This window comes from Bos indicus x Bos taurus, chromosome 10, assembly GCF_003369695.1.
Source record: "Bos indicus x Bos taurus breed Angus x Brahman F1 hybrid chromosome 10, Bos_hybrid_MaternalHap_v2.0, whole genome shotgun sequence".
Taxonomy (NCBI): domain Eukaryota; kingdom Metazoa; phylum Chordata; class Mammalia; order Artiodactyla; family Bovidae; genus Bos; species Bos indicus x Bos taurus.
In genome coordinates, this window is record NC_040085.1 from 4,237,129 (window position 1) to 4,251,075 (window position 13,947).

Sequence of the window (13,947 nt, forward strand, 5' to 3'; positions counted from 1 at the left end):
TCTCATCTGTTATTTGGGCTGAGAGACAAACACGAGTTACACAGAACTGAAGGTTCAAGTCAGGGAAAAGAAATGCTTTAACATTCTAGGGTCTGAGATTATAATAATTAACATCTGTTAATTTCACTAAAGTTACAAAATGTTGCAAAATTATTCATTAAAGAAAACTTCACAGAAATTAATTGCTGCTATTTCCCAAGTCCTATAAATCCTGAGTAAAAATGAAAAGAGGACCAATTATTCAAATAAATACATGTTAGTCACTTACGTACAAGACAAAGTGCAAACAGCCCCTGAGGTCCTATAACCCAGTTAAGGAGATAAGGGATGAGCACACAGACAAAACAGACTGAAAAGTTGAGCATTAAATTCAACTATCTTTTATTCCCTCAAACACTACACAGTATGTAATTAAAAGCCTAATACTACTAATAGTTACAATAGCAGTGTTTGTCTAGTGATTACCATATATATGTTAAGTGTCTTTGCCTAAATTAATTTGTTTAATCTTCACAATAATCCTATGGTGTAATGATGTAATTTTTTATATTAATTCTTTTCTTACAGATGAGAAAACTGAGACATGAAGACGCTAAATACCTTGTTCTAGGTCATGTGGTTAGGAAGTATTAAAGTAAATATTCAAACCAGATGTTCCTGCTCCAGATTCTGTGGTCTTATCTCTACACTGCACTGCAAAAATTTCCTAGGAATGGAAAGGTCTTATGACATCAGGAAAGCTTGAAGGAGAAGAGACTCATGGCATTAAGAAAGCTTGAATGAGAAGGATGGAGGCCTCATCTTTTTACAGACTATATCCAGGAATTAGTGTCTGGTATTTATCTACGTGTATTATTCAAAATTCACTGAGGAAAAAATGGAATTTCTCCCTTTTTGAAGGGTATACTATCCATCAGGCACTGAGCTACCCAGGCGCTTTGCAGATACTAACTCAATCCTTACAACCACTACTGCGGTGAAAACAATGAAACTGAGAGAAGTTAACACACAATTTGCCCCAAATCAAAAACTTAGTAGATGGTAGATTTGAGATATAAACCTAGGCAGTCCATGCTCTTAAACATTTTACTATCTGCCTCTCCTAAAAAATAAAAAGAGGTCTTCTCCCTTCATTTCTCTTCTGAATAATGGATGTTGACTTTATTGTTGAATACTGAATTTAATATAGAAAGACTTCCTATGATTGAGGAATTTTGAACTGCTATTAGATTATAGAAGTATATCTAAAAAGAAGTCTAGTTCCTCATTAGATTACATGCTCAAGAGTAGAAACTGTATCTATTCCAAGCACTTAGCACAGTGTCCAACAGAACAGATATGCAATGAGTACTTACCAAATATACTGAAATCAAATTTGTAGATTATTTTAGCGTGTAACTCAATATATGCCTGCATGCATGCATGAGTGCTCAGTCGTGTCTGACTCTTTGTGATCCCAGGGACTGTAGCCCACCAGGCTCCTCTGTCTATGGGATTCAGCAAGTATACTGGAGAGGATTGCCATTTCCTCCTCCAGGGGATTTTCCTGACCAAGGAGGGATCAAACCCATGTTGCCTGTGTCTCTTGCACTGCGGGTGGATTCTTTACCACTGAGCCATGGGGGGAGCCCTCAACTCAATATATATATATATATATCAGGTGGTTAATCGAAGTAATTTAGTAGATGAAAAAGTTGCTACCCTACTGATTGATTTTGTTTTTTAAAAGGTAGGTTTTAAAAACTGAAATGAAAACGTTTTATCTTACTGTAGATAAAAATCTTCTGAATAAAACTAAAGTGAGTACTGTATAGTGAATACTGTATAAAGCAAAACAGCAAGGTTATTTAAAGTAAATGGAACTTACCTTTGAGCCGTCTAAACTGATTATCCTATACACGTTTCTTGTGCTGTCATAGAAATAAGACACAGTAACTGCATGCTTGCTGGTGGGCACCCAGTTCTTCTTTGTGTTTGGGTCGATCTGGAAGACATGAGCTCGAGTGCTGAAGATGGGTTGTTCCCTGCAGGGGAGAAAACAAAATGACGGGCTGAAAGCAGCCAATTTGATTCCACTGGACAAGAGAACATGAAAACTGTGAGGGTGATTTGTCTTAACCAAAAACTCCCACATCCTTGAAAATATAAGAAACTTTCCTTTAGATCTGAATACTCTGGAAGTGTGCAACCATACACTTCTTTAAAACAATTACAGTCAATCCTTATTGTTTGAAGATTCTGTATCCAAGATTTTGCCTACTCCATAAAGTGCATCTGTTACCATAAACTCCTTACTTGGGGCAGTTTCTTGGTCTTTGCCAGTGACCTCACATGCTCCACCTGAGGCTGATCAAGGCACTACTCAGCCTTCTTGTTTCAGCTCTCATACTATAAACAAGTATCCTTCTTGCAACTTATTCGGCACCCTGGAGTCCGCATCTCTGTGCTTTCTGTTGGTACTTGCACTGTTTCAAACGGCCCCCAAGCACAGTGCCGAGTGCTGTCTGTTCTTAGGTACAAGCAGACTGTGATGTGCCTCATGGAGAAAAAATGTTACATAAGCTTTGTTCAGGCATGAGTGCTTTTGGCCAAGGGTTAATGGTAATGAATCAATGATATATATTAAATAGGATGTCTTTAAATAGAAACATAATCAAAGAAGGCTATTGATTGGCTGATGAAAATGTGACCTGAGGCTCACAGGAACCTAACCCTGTGTCTCCCTCAGGACGATGGTTCAATATCACTAATTCAGTGTTTGTGGTGTCTTTGCAGAACAAAACCATTACAAATAGAACTGACGATGTGCTACTAAAATACAAGTATCTTATATGTGGCTGTCACTAAGCTAAAAGTTTTTACCATTTAAAATTACCTAATTCTGGGGAGGAATGTACTGGGAAAGTTTACACTCAATATAATCTCTACTACATTGAAAAATACAAGGAAAACAAACTAATCCATCATCACAGAATCTTTTACCTAGATCAAGTAAAGCCTTAAATAGAGGTTTTTATAATTACAATTTCAAGAACCAAAACTATTCAAAAATATATATTCAAAATATGATCATTACAGATTTCTTTTACAGTCTGAAAAAAACAAGCATAAAAAAAAATCTGCATGTAATAGAACCATTATAAAGCAAAATTTTCCAAGTTCTCAGTAAAAATTCTCTTGTAACAAGCATTGACCAAAATTTGGGGGGAGTCCAATTGTTTCTGTCACTTACATAACACTTTTCTTTCCTAAAGCAGCTTAAGGTCCTAAGGAGAATTTTAACTGGTACTATGTAAAGTTAAAATTAAGTATGTTTAAATTTTTCATTTTAAAGAATTAAAAAAAAAATTCCAATTTTAAATTTAAAGACACGAAAAGAGAGTATCGAAAACAGTGAAATTAGAAAACAGGCAAGGCAAATTTTGGTCTTTGGCAAAATGACTCTTCAGATTAGTAATAATGGGCTGGGTGCTACATATGCCTCCTGTGATTTACTTTAGCCCTCAGACAGCTGTTATGAAAGGGAGGTACTTTTCCTGTATGTAACCAGGCTCTTCCCAGTTTTATTTCTGGAAACCTCTATAACAACTGTTCTTATGAAAGAATCACTTCTGAAAGGAAGTGAGTGATACATTTTATGCCTCTCCCTAAAAAAATGAAGCAGGAAGTCATCACTTCTGGCTTAACTGCCATTATACACAGGTTCACTCGAGAAATAATTATGAATGATCTGGCAACACACTACACCAGTTGAAGTCTTCCAAACTAGGAGTAGGTCTTACTCACTCCCTTTCCCATCCTCAAAATCTCTGACTTTCACAGTGAGGCTGATGCTACATTTGGGTTGTCGTCCAGAAGTCCTGCAACCTCTGATTCTCTTTTCTCATCTTGTAATTAAAGTTTAGAGAGTGCTACTAGTTTTGATTCATAGAGAAATTCATTCACACAGAATTCTATTTATTAAGACACATAAAGAAGGGAAATAGGCCACTTGTTCTTATTGACTTGATAGTTCTTTTTTTCATTTGACAGGGGGTAAATTTCTAGATAGTGTAGGCTGATATAAGCATGTTTTCTAATACATATGTTTTCCAAAAAAGTAAAACTGTTAAGACAATGATATTGCTTTTGCAAGCCTTATATGACTAATCATCAAATCCTTGTTCAATGGAAATGCAGTTTGAGTCCAACAAATACTTTCACACTATATTAATTCACACAGTGTAATTAATCTGCACAATTATTCCACTCAATTTAATCCCATTCCGAATAAAAGTCTTTAGGGTAAACTAGCTATTTTTACAAGCAAATGACATCTGACATCAACTAAACACACTGCTTTCTTCAATTCTTCTCTGATTTCTTAAAAAGATTTCTGTGATCAAAAGCCTAGCCACCATCATCTGGATGATAAAGACTAGGAAAATAAGTTTACAGCTGATAAACAGTGAAGAGAATTTCAAGAAGTAATGAGGGTGATACCACATGTATCAGGGCACACAAATAGGTGATACACACTTTTACTGAATATCTACTACATGCATAAAACAGAGAGAGAGAGAGAGATGGTCTTTGCCTTTGACATGTTCAACCTGGTGTGGGAAGACAGATACGTTAAACAAATAAAATACTCTTCAGCATGATAGAGACTCTGAAAGTAAGTGGGTAAGGGCTACTATGGAGAAGCTGATGCCTAAGAAGAGCCTGAAACCATGGCACAGTATCTCAGCATGTGTAGCATGAACCTCAGTGAGTGTGAGTAACTTTGAAGAATGAGGCTAGAGATAGAGAAGTCAGTTCATGAGGGTACCTGCTGGGAACTACTGAGACATGTAAATAGGGAACAGCTTTGCATTTTAGAACAGTAAATTCAGTAGCACTGAAGACAGTGGGTTGGCAGAAGCAGAAGATATTAAGAAGAGTGGCAAGAATACATAGAAGAACTATACAAAAAAGAGCTTCATGACCCAGATAATCACAATGGTGTGATCACTCACCTAGAGCCAGACATCCTGGAATGTGAAGTCAAGTGGGCCTTAGGAAGCATCACTACAAACAAAACTAGTGGAGGTGATGGAATTCCAGTTGAGCTATTTCAAATCCTAAAAGATGATGCTGTGAAAGTGCTGCACTCAAGATGCCAGCAAATTTGGAAAACTCAGCAGTGGCCACAGGACTGGAAAAGGTCAGTTTTTATTCCAATCCCTAAGAAAGGCAATGCCAAAGAATGCTCAAACTACCGCACAACTGCACTCATATCACACGCTAGCAAAGTAACGCTCAAAGTTCCCCAAGCCAGGCTTCAACAGTACGTGAACCGTGAATTTCCAGATGTTCAAGCTGGATTTATAAAAGGCAAAGGAACCAGAGATCAAATTTTCGACATCTGTTGGATTATCCAAAAACCAAGAGAGTTCCAGAAAAACATCTACTTCTGCTTTATTGACTATGCCAAAGCCTTTGACTGTGTGGATCACCACAAACTGTGGAAAATTCTTCAAGAGATGGGAATGCCAGACCACCTGACCTGCCTCCTCAGAAATCTGCATGTAGGTCAAGAAGCAACAGTTAGAACTGGACATGAACAACAGACTGGTTGCAAATCGGGAAAGGAATGCATCAAAGTTGTATATTGTCACCCTGCTTATTTAACTTATATGCAGAGTACATCACGTGAAATGCCAGGCTGGATGAAGCACAAGCTGGAATCAAGATTGCTGGGAGAAATATCAATAACCTCAGATATGCAGATGACACCACCCTTATGGTAGAAAGCGAAGAAGAACTAAAGACCTCTTGATGAAAGAGGAGAGTGAAAAAGTTGGGTTAAAACTCAACATTCAGAAAACTAAGATCACGGCATCTGGTCCCATCACTTCATGGCAAACAGATGGGGAAGCAATGGAAACAGTGACAGACTTTATTTTGGGGGGCTCCAAAATCACTGCAGATGGTAACTGCAGCCATGAAATTAAAAGATGCCTGCTCCTTGGACAAAAAGCTATGACGAACCTAGACAGCTTATTAAAAAGCAGAGACATTACATTGCCTACCAAGGTCCGTCCAGTCAAAGCTATGGTTTTTCCAGTAGTCATGTATGGATGTGAGAGTTGGACTATAAAGAAAGCTGATCGCTGAAGAATTGATGGTTTTGAACTGTGGTGTTGGAGAAGGCTCTTGAGGGTCCTTCGGACTGCAAGGAGATTCAACCAGTCCATCCTAAAGGAAATCAGTCCTGAATATTCATTGGAAGGACTACTGCTGAAGCTGAAACTCCAATACTTTGGCCACCTGATGTGAAGAACTGACTCATTTGAAAAGACGCTGATGTTGGGAAAGACTGAGGGCAGGAGAACGGGATGACAGAGGATGAGATGGTTGGATGGCATCACCGACTCAATGGACATGAGTCTGAGTAATCGCCAGGAGTTGGTGATGGACAGGGAGGCCTGGAGTGCTGCAGTCCATGAGTTTGCAAAGAGTTGGACAGGACTGAGCGACTGAACTGAACTGAACATTGGACATAGGGATGCTAGTCAGAACCTTACAAAGGATCCCAAGTATTAAAAATAAATATAAAAAGGATAGGAGGTTAGGGAGTGGAATTAAGAAATGAAAAGGGATTAAAGGTAAGTTAAGAAAGCAGAAACAGTATGATTAAGTAACAGTTTGGATATAGGGCAGTGGTTCATCAAACTGGAGTGAGCTGTCTCTCAGGGGACATTTCTCAAAGTCTGGAGACATTTTGTACAGTCATAGCTGAGGAAGACTGCTACTGGCTTCTAATGGGAAGAAGCCAGGGATGTTGCTAAATATTTATAATGCACAGGACAGCACCCTACAACAAAAAACTATCCATCCAAAAATGTCAAGGTTAAGAAATTGTCTCCTGGGTTTCTGGTCTGGGTAACTGAAAAGAAGACAGTGCCACTAGGCAGGACGGTAAACAGAAAAGATAGTCAGGAACTGGGGGTTGCTTGACGAGGGAAAGATGAGCTCTCAGTTTTGACCAAGTTCAAAAGCGTACAGGGTTTGCATTGTAAAAACTATCAGGAAGGAAACTCAAAATGTTACTTTCGGGCTCAACAGAGAAAACCAGGCTGGAGTGAAAAGTTTTGAGAATCATTAAGAGAGATTATCACTAGTCTATTTAAGATACATATCAATATTAAGCATGTGGATAAATTTCATTTTAGAGAAAAGCTGCAGAAAGCAGTAGAGAAGCTATACCTGAAATTTCAAAGCTCTTATCTCTTAAAGGATCTGAAAAGCACTTGACACAGATTATCCCAAGTGTTCAAGTGGTAATACTATTTCAAATAAACTGGATGGCACTTGTAAATAAAGGTTAGACACACTACTTCCTTAATAACAATTCACACAAAACCAACTGCATCAAATACCAGCATTTTCCAAAGTATGGTCTATGGAACAAAAGTCCTAGAACTGAGTGTTCCATGTTTAAATAAGTACTGCAAATATCGTGTGTGTCCCACTCTGAAACATTTATAAAGCATGTTAATATAAAGTTCTAAGAAGTCCTGCAGTAAAGAAATCCATTTAACCCTGAATAACCAACCCAGCATGCAGCAAAATGATCTAACCCCAGAATTCTTCATGGAACACAGTAACATCTCATAGGACTTAGATTTATAACTACAATATGAGAATGGAAAGATAAATTTTGGGGTAAATACATCTCACCAAAAGCCAATTTATATATTCTACCATCTTTATTGACATTACTGTTACTAGAATATATATATATAAAGCATAACACAAAATCGAGGCCTTTAGTCCTATATAACACCACAGAGTAACTCTCCTAAGAAATTAAATATTAATCTAAAAATCAACTTTAAAAGCAAATAGGTTTTGGCAGGGAATGCTTTAAATGAGCTTAGAGAAACAAAACTAAACACAGACAAACACAGAGAGAGACACCACACACATTTTAATCTTAGAGAATCATCTACTGTGTAATTTCTTCCATCAATAGTTCACGACCCGTTAAAAGAGGTTACTTGAGTATTTTCCAGAAGGTTCATAAAATAACTCTAAAATTTGGTATAATACATATTATATATAATATAATTCTGGAGATCCTGGGCTTCCCTGATGGCTCAGGGGTAAAGAATCCACCTGCCAATGCAGGAGACATGAGTTTGATACCTGGTTGGGGAGGATCCCACAGGCCGTGGAGCAACTAATCCACGCACCACAACTATTGAGCCTGCGCTCTAGAGTCCAGGAGCTGCACTATTGAGCTCATGTGCTGCAATTCCTGAAGCCCACGGGCCTAGAGCCTGTGTTCTGCAATAAGAGAACCCATGGTGATGAGAAGCCCTCACACTGCAACCAAGAGTAGTCCTTGCTCGCCACAACTGGAGAAAAGCTCGCAGAGCAAAGACAACCCAGCACAGCCAAAAATAGACAAATAAAATGCTTAAAAAAAGAATTCTGAATGTCGTAATCATGGGCTAAAATTCTATAAGTACTACATACAGTAATGAACTCTACAATTTGATACGGATGTAGAAAATTAGAGGAATGTAAAGACTAGATGGCTCTGAGGAAAATGTAGTGAAATCAGAATTTTGTTTCAGAAATAAAGTTTATTTACACTCATAAAAATTAACATAAACAATTATTGCATTTAACTCTCAGGCATCTATCTGTATGATAAGAAAGGGAGATCATGAAAAACTGAAGCAAAACAAAAAAACTATTTGCCAAGAAAAATAAAAGCTCTAGATCTAGGAATAAAACAAAAAGCTAACATTTGTCATTTGGATAGCTTTAGTTGAAAAGAAAAATCAATGATGATTTTTTTTTTAATTACTACTAAAGCTTATACTACTGCAAATATTAAGAGATTGCCCAATGGACTTTTGTTCTAAGGAAGTGTAAAGGTATGGGTCCAATAAATACAACCAAGCTCAAGGGAATAGAGAGTAATTATACATTTCCTAGTCTTCTTTTAATACCTAGCTTACAAATATCCTTTTCAGAAATTTAAGTACAATTACATATTGTAGCAAAGTGGACATGAAGAAAGTTATGATTTCAAACAATTCCCAGACTTTCTACTTAATTTTTCAAAAGAAAGTAGCCTGGCAGAGAGATAAGAAACAAGGTAGATGATACCTTCCATGAAGAGTTTGATGTTACAGACACTGCTGGCTAACTATCCACCAACTGTTCCTCCTGGCTTCTTTCCAGCACACCACAGACGGTGCTCCCTACCCTCCTCCACACGTCTGTGAGCTTCACTAAGATCATCAATGCAATTCCATCCTCCTTGCCAGAAGTCTGCTTAGGAATAAATCCCTTAGGTAGTTCTGGATAATGAGATAACCAGGGAAAGTTTGCTGGAAGCTTCTGGATACATCCACAAAAAGATACACACATAAGAAGGGATGTTCTCTTGAATAATATTGCATTTGCAGTGACACCCAGCCTTGAAGAGTCATTTTAGGACCTTGAGGGCAGCTAGTGCTGTGCTAAGTCGCTCAGTAGTGTCTCTTTGTGACCCCACGGGCTGTAGCCCACCAGGCTCCTTTGTCCATGGGATTCTCCAGGCAAAAGTGCTAGAGTGGGTTGCCATTTCCTTCTCCAGGGGATCTTCCAGACCCAGGGATTGAACACATGCCTCTTGTGTTTCCTGCATTGGCAGGTGGGTTCTTTACCATGAGTGTCACCCGGAAACCTGAGGGCAGTTAACCTGAGAAGAAAGCCAACATTGTGAAGCAGAGTAGGTGGAAAAATCAAGAATCTGGTTCCTTGATTATGTCATTGACTCAATGAATCAGCCTCCAGGCTTTTTATGTGATAAAACAAGCTTCTAAGTTATTCCAGGCAATTGTCATTTTAAAAATTATACAAATGGTAACTGAAGAAAGAGGTGTACATATAGTAAACTCTGAAACAACATGTTCCCCCATAAGATGTGACTGGTGGTCTTCCAGTTCTCCTGGCTGTCTAGCTACACACTGGTCATTCATTAACTTTGCAACACAGACCCACAGTACACACAATTACATTTTTAGGGCCCCATTTAATACTGTAGAGGTAATCAATGGAAAAATTTATAGGACTGACTGAGATGGGTGGAAGAAATATGGAAATCATAAAAGTTCATTATTAATTGACTTTCTGCTATAAGGATTTAGTATCCAAATCTTTTAATCAAGAAATAGCAGTATAACAGCATATTAGAGCTACATAGGCCACTACCAAGAGAAATAAAAATCAGAATTTGTAAAAGCAGCTGCCCATGGGGATGGGGCTAGATGAAGGAAGAGATGAGAAAGCAAACTACACCTTTACAAACTTTTAAGTACTATTTAACTTTTAAAACTTGTAACGAACTGGACTAAAAGACCTTCTTAAGTGGCACAGTGGAGGAAGCTACACTTACATCTCAGTTAACACTAAGAAAGGAATGCTTTAGGGATCACTATCGAAGACTGCCAAAGAATCACAGAACAAGTGACAATTTTTAGCTTGGAACTCAACGAACAGTACATGCATGAAAGCATTCTTCTTATTCATAAAGAGAATAAAGGAAGAATAGGAGAGGAGCAGAAACTCAAGGGTGCCTGACTACGGGTCTGGAAGTGTTGAAGGAAGGTCCACTTCCCTCCTTCATTGGAAGTAAATACACCGGAAGTAGGACAAAGAACATTCCACCTTTAGCTTGATTTTTGGAATTTGAAATGGAAGGAAAAGCTGTACAATACTTGCTAAGGCCAAAAGGATACGGGCAAGGAGTCGTTGGACGCTAATGACTATTTAACTTCAAATGTGATGCCTGAAGAATTTAGTTTCAGCACAGTATGTCTTCAGACAAGCTGGAGCTCAAGCACTGGAATTTCCTCAAAAGCACTGTCCTATGCTAGTTAATAACATAAACTGTAATTCCACTGGGTTATCAGGTAATTGGTTTAAACCCTCCCCAACCCCACCACCCAGTTCTACTCCTTACAACACAATGCCTCTAAGAGAAATCTTACTAACAGAGTTGACGCTGCTCAAAGATTATGACTGCATATTACCAACTATGTGTTTCTATTACCATGTTATGTAACAGGTGATTACTTACCCATTTTTAATATTCTCTAAAACACAAATACCACAGGCTTACTCTGAAGTAAAGCAAAGTTTATTCTACTAATGGCTACCCGCACAGTTGCACCACAACAGCGCCATCTAGTGATGCACCCAAAACAAGGCCGCTATGTTGTTTGGGTTTTTTTTCAGGGCTTCCCTGGTGGCTCAGATGGTAAAGCTGAAGCCTCTGCCTGCAATGAGGAAGACCTGGGTTCGATCCCTGGGTCGGGAAGATCCCCTGGAGAAGGAGATGGCAACCCACTCCAGTATTCGTGCCTGGAGAATCCCATGGAAAGAGGAGCCTGGTGGGCTACAGTCCACAGGGTCACAAAGAGTCGGACATGACCGAGAGATTTCACTTTCGCATGTTTTTTTAAACTTCCAAGTTTACTACAAAGCAAATACAGAATTGTAAAGGACATTGCTATAACATAAGTATACTGACTTAAAATGTGACACCAATGACTACAAAATGGCTTTTCTGGAAGAATCTTTTTTAAAAGTGTATGATCTGAATTCATTGGTCTTTGAACCAGTTAAGTACACGTTCAAATAAAAGATTTTTTAAGAAAATCATTGTTATCATAAAAATTGTGCATCAGAAATATTTTCATGACATCAAGTATTTGATTTAATTAGCATATCTAAAGAAACTATAATCAAATAAATTAACATTTTCAATTAAGAGTTTAAGATTACTAAATTATATAATTATACTTCAACAGTAACATTGTTTTATACTCATACACCAGCCATCATTTTAAGAGGTTTTTTTTTTTTTAATCAATCTCAGCCCTTTCATTAAGCCACAGCACTAGTTATTAAAAGATTATAGTACTTATTTTCTTTGGGCACTTCAATCAGTAGCTACATTTAAAAGATCAAAAGTATGTGCTCAAATTCATAGGAAAAGAGCGAATAAACCCACTCAATGTATATATTTAAGCAACAGCTTCAGTACTCAAAGAACCTTAATATTTATTAAATAACTTCCAAGTGACATCATCCTGTCCCACTTGCGCATTTAAAATCCTATTCATTTCAGATAAAATACTTGGTATTTTAAAATATACAGTAACTCAATTACATTTAAAAGTAGCACTGTACTTTCAATTACACTAGACTTTAAATATTCTTCTTTCCCCAGATGATTTCCACTAAATAATGCTATATTCTGAGAACTCACAGAATACAGTAGGGAAATCTAAGGAAATAGCCTCTTGGTAATGAGAATTTAACTCTTGTTAATACATGCGGCACATTCCTAAAAACTCTAAATAAGTAATTTTCTAGTAAACATTCAAATTTAATTTTTATATTTTTGTACCAAATTGTTTCTGACATACTTCAAAATGGAGGAGTGAGGAGGAGAGTAGCAATGTTTATTAGTCAAACTTTTAACTGGGGAGTCATTAAAAATTTTTCCTGGCTTATCATCAAAAAATGATTTTAACATATAAAACATGTTTAATGTTGAACTAGAGGTCTAAAGAAACAACACAGTTGTCTTCTCAAATATGTTATCCTCCTTGGTGCCTTCCAGATAGTAAATGCTACCAGTCCATTCCCACTCTATTTCTCTCTGCAATTCTCATTCCAACAGCCCTTAGGCTTGGAAGTGACTCTCACTTTCATCTGATCAAGTTTCCTCTAGTCACAGCTAATAGTTAGAGAGCCTGTTAGGCTGCAGTCCATGGGGTCGCTAAGAGTTGGACACGACTGAGCGACTTCACTTTCACTTTTCACTTTCATGTATTGGAGAAGGAAATGGCAACCCACTCCAGTGTTCTTGCCTGGAGAATCCCAGGGACAGGGGAGCCTGGTGGGCTGCCGTCTATGGGATCGCACAGAGTCGGACACGACTGAAGTGACTTAGCATAGCATAGCATGAGTGGTCCTCAAGTAGTTCAGCTACAAATCTACCAATGAGCAGCATCCGGTGTTGTATGCATGGGGGCCGCCCGTTCCCAGGCTCTCAGAACTAGCTTTGTATTATTTTATTTTTCAATTGAAAAAGGCTGAATTAAATATAACTAAAAATGATTTATGTTTCCAATTTTTGTCAGCTCTTCAGGTAACAAAAATCATAGGCAAAATTCTGTCAGATGCTATGTCCCACTGTGGGGTTTTGCAAAAAACAATCCCTGTAACGATGTGATGTTTTGCTCACATGCATCAGATCTATTTCACAACAATGGTGTAACAGTTCAGTCGTAACGGTATCGCAAAAGCCCAAATAAATACATTCGCTTTTCACTGACCAAAAATTTGATTCAGCAATACAATAAGCTAGATTTGGTTGGCTGGTTGGTTGTTTACTACTTAGCTTTTCTGAAAATGAATGTACTAGAGGTAAACTTGGAGGAGGAAATGGCAACCCACTCCAGTGTTCTTGCCTGGAGAATCCCAGGGACGGGGGAGCCTGGTGGGCTGCTGTCTATGGGGTCACACAGAGTCGGACACGACTGAAGTGACTTAGCAGCAGAGGTAAACTACTAGAGACAGCTGACTTCTGAACTACCTACAGGAGATAATCACTAGAGATACAAGAGAACCTGACATGCATTATGTACTCAGAGCTTATGAGAAAACACTGGGTTACAGCCAGAGGGTTATGATCAATTTAATGGGTATTTTAAAAAATGACTGAAAATGTAAAATATCAGAGTATATCACACTTGGTAAGGGTATACTCATTGTTTCATGAAATTCTGGCTAAACATATTTATATTAATTTGTCACAAAGTAGGACTTTTTTTAAAAATTGTGGGTCATGGTCAAAAAGTTTTAAAACTTAGAGCTACAAAATGTTTTTATTCAATGTTCATGAAAACC

The 13,947-nt window shown here is 37.9% G+C and overlaps 1 protein-coding gene across 2 annotated transcripts in view; it reads right to left on the reverse strand.

Annotated features, from left to right (window-relative positions):
* HOMER1 (homer scaffold protein 1) overlaps nt 1–13,947 on the reverse strand; it is a 139,268-nt gene that overhangs the window by 90,152 nt on the left and 35,169 nt on the right. For both annotated transcript variants that reach the window (XM_027552948.1, XM_027552947.1), the window contains exon 2: nt 1,868–2,024. In XM_027552948.1, the coding sequence (XP_027408749.1) occupies nt 1,868–2,024 (157 nt within the window). The remainder of the gene's footprint in view (nt 1–1,867; nt 2,025–13,947) is intronic.